Source organism: Mycetomoellerius zeteki, unplaced genomic scaffold, assembly GCF_001594055.1.
Source record: "Mycetomoellerius zeteki isolate Tzet28-1 unplaced genomic scaffold, Tzet1.0 scaffold159, whole genome shotgun sequence".
Lineage (NCBI taxonomy): Eukaryota > Metazoa > Arthropoda > Insecta > Hymenoptera > Formicidae > Mycetomoellerius > Mycetomoellerius zeteki.
The window spans coordinates 137,970-150,899 of record NW_017256542.1 but is presented as its reverse complement, the minus strand read 5'-3'; the positions used below and the strand labels follow the sequence as shown (position 1 = coordinate 150,899).

At 38.2% G+C, this 12,930-nt stretch overlaps 1 protein-coding gene across 5 annotated transcripts; it reads right to left on the bottom strand.

The window, feature by feature from the left end:
• Nucleotides 1–2,712: 2,712 nt before the first annotated feature.
• Nucleotides 2,713–11,096, bottom strand: LOC108721078 (cytochrome b5). 5 transcript variants are annotated; one of them, XM_018445406.1, is made up of 2 exons: nucleotides 10,765–11,096; nucleotides 2,713–3,263 (listed from the first exon to the last, which is right to left on the bottom strand). In XM_018445406.1, exon 2 carries the CDS (start codon nucleotides 3,233–3,235, stop codon nucleotides 2,795–2,797), a length of 441 nt encoding a protein of 146 aa, XP_018300908.1. In that variant the 5' UTR covers nucleotides 3,236–3,263; nucleotides 10,765–11,096; the 3' UTR covers nucleotides 2,713–2,794. The 5 variants fall into 5 exon arrangements, with proteins under 5 accessions (XP_018300908.1, XP_018300909.1, XP_018300907.1 ...); XM_018445407.1 differs by lacking the exon at nucleotides 10,765–11,096 and adding an exon at nucleotides 7,584–7,633; XM_018445405.1 differs by lacking the exon at nucleotides 10,765–11,096 and adding an exon at nucleotides 3,982–4,136.
• Nucleotides 11,097–12,930: the final 1,834 nt, after the last annotated feature.

Genomic DNA, 12,930 nt, shown 5'->3' with positions numbered 1-12,930 from the left:
TATAAATTGAAAAGTTAGAAATTTAATTTTAATGTCGAATTAAATTTTTTCTATACGAATGTAATTTCTCCACGATAAATTATTACTGTTTTGAACATTTTTTTTTAGAATTTCTGATACATAGAAATGATTTTAACTGTATTATTTGCGTTTTGTGATTTATAATTATAACGATAGTAACTGTAAAAAAAACTTGTTAGCTATTTTCATTTTGTTTGTGTGTGTGTATTGTTGTGTATGTATATTATATACTCACAAGGGAAGTTTCACAACTGCCCGGAACCGATTTGATTCTCCATGAAATATATTGTTAAACACGAAAATCTAAGAGACATGTATTTTTTATACGTGCCCTAACTCATGTTTAAGGGGTGAAACAACATATTTCATTCTCTCTTTTAACAACATATTTCATGGAGAATCAAATCGGTTCCGGGCAGTTGTGAAACTTCCCTTGTCAGTTTCAAACTGTCATTTAGAATTTAGCAGAGATAATTTATAAATGAGTGAATGCTGTGGGCATTCGCTATTTGACATACACAGTCCTACCAACATACAAAACAGAAAGTAGTATGTAAAATTGGTGTTAATCAACGTAGCGTAGCGTAACGATACATATGCATGAAAGTGCGCAAGTATTGCATTAGTATCACTATCATAGGCGTAATAAAATAGAAAAAGTATACAATTTTAGTCACATGTGAAATTTATGCACTTATTAAGTTCAAATTAAATGTATTATGAGGGAATCTTGTGTATTATGAACAAACTATCTTAATGTTAAAAATCGAATGGAGAGCAAAATTAGTTACTCAGTTATATAGTATAAAGTTAAAGAGAGGGATGTGTATAGATTATCGCATATTTCGTATCGCAACTCACCGCATGTAACATAAAATCTATTTAAGGTATGGGAAGATTCTCGTTATATCGAAATTTTTCCATCGGTTTTGTAACGTTTTTCTATCGGCGAGATGTTAAGACATGCAAAACTAAGGAGTGACGCTCGCCATGGGACAGAATGATACTAATCACATTAATAAAACTTATCTCTTTTCTCCTTTTTTTATTTTATCTTAAACACATGCATGTGCACACATAAACACATGCACACATACACGCATATACATACGAAACGTATTATATATTTTATATGTATGTACATTTTGTGGTTAAGTGTAAATATCTTAAAGAGTACTGTTATGTGTGTAATTTTAGATAAATACAGAGTTAACGCATAAACTGAGTATACTAATTTAATAACTGAATTGCTAATTTAATAAACGAGCAGAATTGCCTTCCGACTAACGGAAACGAAGAGTTTATTATATCGGTCTATCGACAACATATTATATTACGAATGAGCTACATCGCTATATTACCTCATACTGTATGTTATGTATATTATAAATGTGTGTTAGAGGATTAAGAAATATATAAAATGTATCCAGTGTGTAAAGTATTCTCTATTCTCTGAGCACTGATTATTATTTCACCGGCCCTCTATTTGATTTATCTTATCGAATGAAGATATAGAAAGTTTTTTGAGAAATGTAGCTATTTCGAAATACATGACAGAGGGAAAAAGAGAAAGAATTTCATTATCTTCAGTAATAATGAAATAACTTTCCATGAAAAATGTGATATTTGTCCAGATACCAAAAAATCTTTCTTCAAATATCTTGCCTAATATATACATATATAATCGGTCACGTTAAGTTACGAAATTAACATCGTCTGATTAATTTACGATAATAACTTGAAGTTGTCAAATCTTATTGCAAGTAATTACTCACGAAGATTAATTGCAGAAATGTGATTAATTATGTTCGTGGCCCATTTAACTGAATGAAAATTAACTCGTTATCGTTGCGTATTTATTCTCTTCAATTCAAAAACAAAATGACGCACAAACTATTTTTTAGCTGTGATAGACGGACGATAACACGTTGCTCAATATTAACTATACATTTTCGTCACATTATCCAATGATTCTATTCTTTTTACATTCTAGGAAGAACTCTGGCACGCGCACGCGAAACAAGAGAAAGAAATTTGAAACTACGCAATCTGATCGCTATTGTAGATGTAATAAATAAAAACAGAGAAACAGTAAAGCTAATTTATATCGCTTAACGTTACCAAGTTAATGTATAACGTAGCTTGCATTATTGCAATGATTGTATCGAGTTTTTAAATACTGAAAAAAATCACTATTGTTATGATTTGTTACAAACGAACAAAAATCACATCGATATATAATCATTTTCTCTTTTCTGTTTAAAATCCTAGATATAACACTTTATGCGTTACATAGATTCAGTCTAAGTTTGATTATTTAAAAGTATCTTTTGCTATTGATAATATACGATAAGATCAGTTGTAGAAAGTCGAAAAGCAAAAAAATTATTATATAAAAATAGGCGGCACATTACAATAAGTTATTTAACTCATTTTTTCAACTACAACACTGCAAACGAAATATAATTAAATCTACAGAATTAATGTTATCAATTAAAATAAAATCAAATGAGAAAACTTGGAAAAAAGAAGACTAACTCGAGAAAAAGGAAATGCTGTTTATGAAGCAACGGCAATATTTCAAATATAACTAACTTCCTGTAGAATTTTCTGTATAAATTTAGCAAGTATACTTTTCAAAAAAGTTAAATAACTAATCTTAATATTTCGAAAAAGTGTTTGATATGCCGGTTTCTATTTTTCATATAAAATTTGATATTTTTCGATGTGCGTCACGATGATGATGACGACGATCTTTGATGATCTGAACAGATTAAAATCCCGAGATCTTCAGACCGTTGGAAGTGCGGAAAAGTCTTTCTTTCGGTGGAAGCTCACCAATTTTGTATCTTTCTAAGGTTGCATTAGCGACGGCGGAGTGACCAGTTGAAATGAACGCCAACGTCGCATCTCGTCCGGCATATTCTAGGAGAATATCCTGGCCGCCTGGATGACCGTTCAAGAATTCCGTACAATCGTATACGTAATCGTAGATCACGAGCCAGCAGTCGTCAGGAGTGTCGTGCCAGCCAACCTCGGCCAAATTGATTATCCGGAGCTCATCGCGCGACTTTTCCTTCAGCCTGCATCTTCGCTCTCCAATGGTATCGTTTCTCTCTGTGACACTGTCACGCTCGACTTGCAAGAAGTTCTCCCTCGATGGTTTCACGTCTCCCAATTTGAGAGAACCGAGAGTCAAGTTCATGAGATCCATGCTACTACGCCTTCTGGAAGCGCTCGTTCTGCAATACAAATAGATTTTCTTTAAATAAATTTAAACAAAATTTAATTATGATATTGTTGTAAATATCATTTATAGTATTACAAACATGTTTTTTAACTCCATAGGTGTGTGTGTGCACGCACAAATATTTTTTTATTATAATACATTTATACAAGTTATTTGGTGAATTAAACATCTAAATTTACAATAAAAATTTTTTTAATTGACTGAAAATTAAATAAATAAAAAAAATTTAATAAAAATTAATTAAAAATAAATGTTCTGCTCAAACATCAGATATAATACTACGTTGTAAACAAAACAATAGAAAGGAATGTTTAAATAAAACATTCATTTTTTGTTTCATATTTTTCTTTGTATTCTATGACTAAATGCATCTGTTTCTGTTCATATTTATATATCCAAAAATACAATAAACGATTATTGATTGCGTTTCAATCGACAGAGGGTGACGGCGCAGCGTTATGTTAAAGCAATATTTGCAGTAGTGAAAAATTGTGAACAACTGCACCGTTGAGAGTACATCATTTTACAAAAATGACTAGTGACAGCTGAAAAATATGAGCGCGGAAACACTGGGAATATCGATTGTGGAAATAAACGGGTAATCTACGTATACAGGTCACACACAAGTCGCGCGACAGTTTACGGCAATCATTTAAATAATCTCGGTAACGATATATTCGGAAAATGGATTTGTCACACGTTAAATTCACCTACGACAACGAGCGTTTCTGCTGATGTCTGTCAAGGGACATCGTATGTAACACTGAGACAGAAATCAATTCCTCCGAGAAAGGAGAGTAATTCTATTACTGGTTGAAACCTAATGCGTGCACACTCCGAGATATTTTGTTGGTAACATACTCCCGTGGTAGTCGATCGTGTTTGCTTAAGTACTGATCGCAATCTGCATATAAATCATCCAAGCTCAAATAAAAAGTTCCCTCTTCTTCTTAATTAAAGAATTCCAGCTAATAAGAGTCAAAGATAAGAAGCGTAAAAAAAATTAAAAAATTAATGGAACTCTATTGTTGATGGGCCTACCACGTATTAGAGTCGTGAATCTTATGGACTTGTAAAATTGATATTCTGATTCTCCTTTCGGCCAAATGTAATAATTTCCTGTAGGAACTTTAAACAATGTGACAGCACTATTTGTAATTGTTCGCACTATTCGTAACTCAGAGAAAGAGAAGCGTCAGCACATCGCGATATCGCGATACTCTTATAAAACTCTTTATCACATGAAAGCGTTGATCCACGATTTTATTTGCTAGTTTATTTTTATTTCATCCAATGATGATAAACACTAACTCGTTTGACATGTGTTACAATTTTGACAAATCATTGCGAAAAAAGTGACTAAGAGCCGTATTCTTCTTTTGCGATAATGTTGGAATATTAACTACGACGGGATTGTATCAACCAATATCTTTCGATGTTTACTTGTAAATGTCAAAATGATTATAATGTCATGATGTCATGTGCTGCGTTTATCAGTGTTATATAGACGTTTATATTGACCTTCATCGTTCTTCATCGAGAAACTCGTAGCTTTATCTCAAAAATTAATTATATATACATAATATCTTATACATATATATATATACATATATTCTTGAATTACATATTTTTCTATGTTTCATAATTTATTTATAATATGTTTTATATAATATATTTTATAATGCTAGAATTCTTTGGTCGAGCATAATATTTAAAGAAAAAAAACGTTATTTATATCATATATCTATATACGTAAAATATTCATCATTAAAATAATAAAATATTTAAGTTGAACAAAAACATTTATATAATATCTTTTATACTTATTACGCACGTGCGCAATTTATTACACAGCGTGTTTTATTCTTGTGATTACTATATACATTTTATATTACTACGTCTTGATAATTATTTGATTACATTTCTTATCTATGTAAAATAAAGAATAATTATCAATGACGTGAGAAATCGTTTAAAGTCAAATGTAAACTTTACATTTGTTTAAAAAAAACAAATGTATAATTTATACTTCCATCTTCATTGAAACTTTCATCAGATTTTTCTTCACTAGAGACTCAGATAACAGATTTTACAACATCGTTTAAATTAAGAAAGAAATATAGTTAAATATTAAACTGAAATTATCTTTCTATTTTTTTTTAAAAGCTTTGAAATTTAATTGAAAGTTTAATGACTTTTTTTACTCCATAGTTTCTTTTTATTTACATAAAAAAAGATATTTTAATTTTCAAAATTGATTAAATTGTTAACGATAATTTTGTAAATAAACTCATGTAGTTTTTAAATATAAATAATTATGAAATAAATATAAATTTGTGTGAATAATCATAAAAAATGATAAGATATTATTCTTGAATAAAATTCTTATTTTTTATTTTTCATATTACAGCAATTTTAAGGCTATTTAATATCTATTTTTTTAAAATATTAGAAATTTAATCAAAATTTTACAGATTGCTCTTACATATGTTCGGAGACTTTTGACAAAACCTAGAGTCAATTCATTGAAGCAATCCAAAGTTATAAAGATTTTAAATTTGCAATGAATTTATTTAGTACCTATTTTCAAAATATTATCTAAAAATGTAAAAACTTTTACAAATTGTTCTATTATTATGTTTGAGTATATATGTAAAATTTCAGCACAATTCTCTTATTATTAGTTTAAAAGTTATTTAATATTGTTTTCTTGATTCTTATCTTAAATTATGATAAAATCATAATTTAATGTTGAAGTAATAATATTGAGAATCGGTACGGGTGCGTATACTTCGTGGGAGACACTATCGTGATTAAATCAAATTTTATATACTATATTAATAAAACAAAAAAAAAATAATAAATATTCATATAAAAGTTTATTTAGATCCACTAAGGGGATGCTGGAGCCGTCTGTATTACTGATAAAACTAGCATTTTTGACGTTTTTGTTCCTGTCGAATTTCTTCGTAGTGGTTTCGCGAAATAAAAAAATATTCCTTTTCCACGATTAAAATGTACACATTAATATATTTGTCGTTGGTGTATTTTGCGTTCACAAAGCTGGAAAAAATAAAAAATTATAGATTTCTTTATCCATTTTTATCTCAGTATGGCGATCAACGCTGAAGGTAAAATGAATAAAGAAATTTGTATTTTTTTATTTTTTCTAGCTTTGAACACAAAATACAGCGACAAATACATTAGCGTGTACATTTTAATCGTGAAAAAGAAATTTTTTTTTTATTCTATGAAACCATTACGAAGAACTATTGTAAATTCATTTAAATGAATTAATTTCAGAAATGATAATTGCGTGCCGATATGGTTGTCGGACTTTCAACGCAATCAAAGTTCAACATCTTAACGTTCTGACCGTTATGGCGCTTCTTAATTTAAAATTATTATGTTTAACATTAGCGGTCTTTCAATCTTATTATTCATTACGAAGAAATTCGACAGGAACAAAAACATCAAAAACGCTAGTTTTATTGGTAATACAGGCGGTTCCAACATCCCCTTAACCGAGGTTTAACTTATTCTTCATCTCTTTCTAATGCTAGAATTGGAAAGAGATGAGAAATAAGTTGAACCTCGGTTAAGCGTTATAACCGTAAAACTGAGCTTTACTGATTTAAAATTTATTAACCTATAAAACTGCAAGAAAATATTATCATTTTACTGCATAAAACTACTATAAGCCAAACTATTTGTTGTTTTGTTTCTTGCAATTGGAATTCATGGATTAATATTGTCAAAAATTTTTTTATGATATTGACTATTTTTAGCTGATTATTTAACTAATAGTTTTAGCTGATATATTTTATATAGACAAACATCTTTAATTCATAAATGAAAGGAGATACACGTAGATTGTGTTTTGACCAGCTGTCGATATAACGGAAAATTCAACGAAATGTATTGCCATCAAGTTTAAAAGTAAGTTATTAGCAGTAAATGAAGATTGATCGAAACATTTCTAGAAATTTGACGAAATGATTTTTTACTCAATTCCGGTAAAAGAAATTTTTATCATATCATTTTATGGTATGTTACAAAATAATTTGAAACAAAATTAGAATACATTTTTTTAAATAAAAATTGTTATATACCGTAGACATATATAATATAAGTATAAAGTAACAATTATTATGTCAAATTTAGTCACAGAATTGAATGATATAAAAACGCGAGAAATATACGACAATCAACATACTTAGAAAAATATTACATATACATATCTTATATTTTTTATTATATTTATTTATTATAGGATAAGCACAATCAATGTAATCACAAGGAAACAGATTACCAGTTGACTGTAACGGAAAACTCGTCGATCGTGCTCGTCCGACCGCCGCACCAGGGCGTAACGATACGGTGTGTATGCAGGTTTCACCGTCGGCACGACGACGCCAAGCGTCTCGACGCTACCGTCATCGCGACGGCGTGACCAACAACAGCGGCGTCGGCGGTGAAGGCGACGGAGGTGGCGATGCGACCAATGACGGCGGCGGCGCACTGCGAGACTGATAGTCGTAATCATGCCACCCTGACCTCACGCACATTCCCGTAAGCACGGTTCGTGCGTCGACGTCGGAGGGGAAGATTTTTTACGTATTCGCGACGAAAAGGAGGTGGACAACGACGAAAAAACGACGATAACATCGGCGACGACGGTGACAGCGAGAACGGCATTTCCACGAGTACGCGCACGAGTGCGAAGCGGGGAAAGATCGACGTCGCAACGGGAGGACCGGCCGGTCGCAGACTTATCGTCCGTTTTGGTACTGTCTGGTACCATCGTCTAGCCCGTCTTTCCTGGTGGACGACGTCGACGGGAATGGACGCGCGAGAGCGGGACAGAAACGCGCACGCGGAGGATCGCCGTGGGATCGACCCGTGTTCGCGCACGTGTCAATAAAAATTTCATTCCCGAGAAAGGGAGAGACTGAACGCCGCGTACACGCGGTGGTAGAGCAGATTCTCGTGATTCGGAATGATGCGACGTGTTGTTACAGCGAGGTGCCGTTAATCAGAGAAACGTCAACTACATCGTGAACGTGCGCGAACATACCGGTACGATCAACCGCGGGCGCGTTCGATGATCGAAAAAACGCTTCGCGGATCTTATTGCTTTTGTCCAAAATCCGCGATGCAAAATCACGGTGACGAAAAGATAACGTACATGTGCGTGTGAAAGCCGTTGTCCTCGTGACACATATTAGAAATAGGGACGCATTTGCGTGCGCCGTTACCGTTACGGTGAAGACATTCGCCCGACGCCGAGGAACCGGCGCACGCGACGAAAAAGCGCGTATCTCCTATCTAGGTGCACCCTCTCGACGATCGCGACCGATAGGTGCGTGTCGAAAGATACGGAGATCCCAGGGGTGTATGTACGTGCATTCGGCGAAGGTCCTGAAAAAAGAGAGACGAGGGTGCGAGGTGACGCCGCCGGCGCTGTACGTCGCACGTGTTACTCGAACCGAACCGGATCGATCGCCCGGAAGTGTGCTCGAACCTAAGGCTGCAGTCTGCACTGGTGCGGTCATATGCGTCTTATTCACCGCGTGCAAATTTTCGCGAGAGCGATCTTTGCGAATGAGCGATCGTCACCAATCGCGATATCTGCGCGAATCGACTCTATCCGTGCAAGCCGACTATTCCACCTTCACATTACAACTCGCTTTTTCGTGGGAGTGTTGGTGATGAAAGTGAATTTATTGCATATATCGTGGATGTATGTGGTATCATCTATGAGGACGAGTTGATTATTATTAAATTGGTGAGCAAGTGTTCAATGATATTTGAAGGAATGCATTCCGTGAAGGTATTGGTGTTTTGTTGGGAGAGGTTTGATTTAAATCTTTCGTGAATTCAAATATATTGTCGCCTGTGGGACCATCCTGAGAGGTATAGTTATCAATATATAATGATTTTCAGAAAGAGATCGTTGCTAGTTTATTATTACTTTTTTTTCATCAACTGGCTCCGTCTGTATTTCTCTTCATGAAATTTCCTGGGAAATTGCGTCTAGGTGAGGAAGGGTACACGTGCGAAAGGAGGCAAACGTTAAACTTTTAATTGGGGATCCGATTTCTCGCTTGCTCGACGGGAAGCTAATCAAATCTGGAACATGCTCCCGTTTCAAGCTGGTCTGCTCTATTTCGACGGGATTCTTCGATGCGGAAGTCTCGTCTCTTAATATGTATATTTGCGAGGCAAAGATTCGCCGGAGAGACACGATTTCTTAAATAACGTGTAGGCGGAAACAGAGAAAGAGATCAAGATTTATGTCGTTTATTAAATCAAGAAAAAGCTTTTTTCATCGTTTTATAGCGCGATTAAATAATACGATTAAATAATAGCGTTGTCATGGTAGAAAATAATTTAGAATTTCTCGCGATTTAAGATCTGTTTTCTGTAGCTTACTAATATACACTTTTGGAACTTAAAGTGAAATAGATATACATATGTTTGATATTTGCGAAAGCGTGAACGAAAGTTCTAGTGCAGTCTAGTTACAGGAATAAAAAACAGACCTTTAGAGAAAGATGTGTAACTGTTTCGACATGTTACATATTTCGTTGTAACGATAATGCTTGTACTCTCGTGCTCTCTTTATTGTATTCGTCTGTCGGCGATTCGGCCGTGTCGCCATATGCTGCTACTGCAATAAACAGACAGGATGTGCCATTCGCCTCGAGATTATCTTCGCTGGCACAGTTTTCGTTGCCTTTTCGAGTAACAGATCCGCGTAAAGTACGATAGTCAGATCGCAGCAGCGTCATTTTCCTCGGGATTACTTGTCGTAACCCTCTCTTTTAGAGGGGCAAAAGCTTTCAGAGAGAGAGAGAGAGAGAGGGGGGGGGGAGAGGGGAGGATTCTTTCTTTCCTCACCGCGCAACCAACAAGCGCAGCTCGGCCGTCACTTTTCGTTACCGTCATTATTAATAGGACACATCGATTAATTGATTTATGTTATAAAAAAGAATGGCACGCGTCGATAAATAATGGCGCGCGTCCCCCGCCTCCTCCCAGCCGTTCGTTTGCCGTCAATAGACCGTAATGAACCCCGCGGTAACGTCAGACTTGTACGGATCATCGACTCTGACTCGCCTGAGTTTTCATCGTGTGTACCCTCCTCTCCGGGCCCCCTCCGAGGCCACGGAGTCTACCTAGTTCTTATCTCACGTTCTCGCGGGGGAGTAACTGACCGATATCGCGCCGCTACATGCGCTCCATTAAAAATGCAGCCCTACAGAGGCCGCAGTCTATAGACACACATTTGCGCGGCCGCGTGCGCCGTTGTACCCCTCTCTATTTTCCTTTTTTCCCGGCCGATCGAACACACCACCAACGCGTTCTGTCCCTAAATTACACTACAGGGACATGGACCGGCTTCTTCGCCATGCTCGCGATGAAATCATCGTTATCTCGTTAATTCTATCAATCCTGACACACATGCTCGCACGATTTCACACGCTTACATTTCATGGAAAAGAGATTCTTCCGAAATTTCGATACTCCGACAAATCGGGTCTTCCCTCGCTCGCCTAAAGGAAGCACATCTTCCGAATAGAACACATGGTCTATGACGTGAATGACCCTGAAAATGTCATTCTTCCCTCGCACGTCGAACGGTGTCGGAGGTAACCCGGAGACCGAAGACCGGCCGGCGATAGTTGTGCAGCATCTCGAGCTACTCTCACCGCGACCTGCGTTCCGCGATGATTTTCCGTGGCGGTGCGAGAACTTCAACTATTTATAAATGATCCGAACCCGGTCGCGTTGGCGAACGACTCGAGTCGACGGAGCTGCCGCCTCGTGCAGCCACAGCCGCAGTCGTCTCGTGTGGGGAACAATTCGCTACCCCATGGTAAAAATAGAAGCTCCTAGTCAGCTAGTCGAACTCGAGGCTAGAGCTTGAGGCGCGCGCGGCACCGCTCTAGCCACGCTAGAGCGAACGAACGGACCGGCGCACCGGCGGGCGCAACCAAGCCTGTGCCCGTACGGATGCTGACGATGATGCTGATGTTCGTGCCGTTGCTACCGATGTTGCGCACCGGGCTAGAACCACATCGTCCGCCGTCGTGAAGAAAGCGCGCTCGCGCGCGCGCGCGCGCGTGTGTCCACGTGCGTGTACCTGTCTGTATATGCGGATGCCTACGTGATGCGTATGCGTGTGCATATACATGTGTACTGAGAGTTCGACTCCGCTCTGCACATTTTCCTCTTCGTCTTACTTCCACCTCGCAACCCGTCTCGAGATAGACTCAGTGTCCGCCGAGGCTTCATCGTGGGTCCAGTCCCGTGGATCTTAGTCATCGACCGTTCCACCGTAGGTAGATCTCCTCGCGGGTGACTCATCAGAGAGAACCCGATCGGGTCTTCGTTTCCCGAAGAAAGCGTCAGATTGGAAGAGAGGAGCTTTCGTGCGAAGAAGTTGTCGAGAAACGGAAAGCTCGAGTGAGAGAAGAGGTGGATGGGACGAAGATAAGGAGAAAGAGAGAGAGAGAGAGAGAGAGAGAGAGAGAGAGAAAGAAGGAGAGAGCGAGTAAGAAAGGAGGGGAGAGTGAGTGAGAGAGAGAGAGAGAGAGAGAGTGAGAGAGAGAGAGAGAGAGAGAGCACATTCCGAGCGGATCACGGATGCTTATAGAAGCGTTGCGTAACGGCGTCAGGCGGACAGTGAAACCGCAACTCCGACGGACTCGTTGTCTAGTTTCAACAATTTCGAAGAGAAACCTGGTAACATCGCGCGCGCGGTCTCCGGGTCTCTTGCAAATACTAGGTATCTTATAGTGATTACCTGGCACCATAGTGCCAGGAGTTCCGGAGTGCCGTGTGAATGGTGCTGAATGTGCGTCAAGTCCCGATTCCATCGGTCCATGATCACGGGCAGCTGCGGCGACACGTGTATGTACATGTGCGTGTGAGTGAGAGGTAGATCGACCAGGGTGATAGTACGATGAGGTAGTCCGAGATGTTTTATTTTATGGTGGTGATTTTAGGGGGAGGTCAAAGATGAGGATAAGAGAGAAAAGCTAGGACGTGCTCGAGAAGGAAGTCTCGCACTCGGCATATCGATTCGCGAAATTGAAGCTTGTCAAGGCCGCGGTTCTCTCGGGCTCTCTCGATTACCCGACACCGGAAAAGAAAGAGAGAAAGAGAGAGAGAGAGAGAGAGAGAGAGAGAGAAAGAGAGAGAGAACCGTGTAACGTTCCGCGTTCGAGATCGAGAGACGTATATCCGCGCTCGTCACGTTCGCGCGCTCTCGCACGTTCGGTTCTTCGAAGTTGTACTAAAATTAAATCTGGGGCCCCGGCGCGAAACTCGCTGATTCTTTTCTCACGTCCGGCTTCTCTGACGCGGACTGCGTTGCGATGACAGGCATGCCTTGAGGATTCGAGCACGGTCCAATGCGCGGGGGGGGGGGGGGGTTCAAACCTAATCTTTCACTAGGACAACAGCTCCGCCACCGTGTACCGTTCGTGTCCCGCCACGTCTCGCAACGACGTCGATGATATATTTGTATTCCTTACGGCGGATCAACGCTCGATTCTTCGATGCTATTGTAGAGATCTGGTGGAGGCGGACGTGAGAAGGCGACGGCGAGGGCGGCGAAGAAGACGACGTCGAAGGAGAAGGTGGCGGAG

Coding starts and splice junctions, on each gene's coding strand:
- LOC108721078 (XM_018445404.1), bottom strand. CDS start 4,023: ATGTCCCTTGACAGACATCAGCAGAAACGCTCGTTGTC. Junction 3,264..3,985: donor CAGCAGAAACGCTCGTTGTC/GTAGGTGAATTT, acceptor TTTGTATTGCAG/AACGAGCGCTTCCAGAAGGC.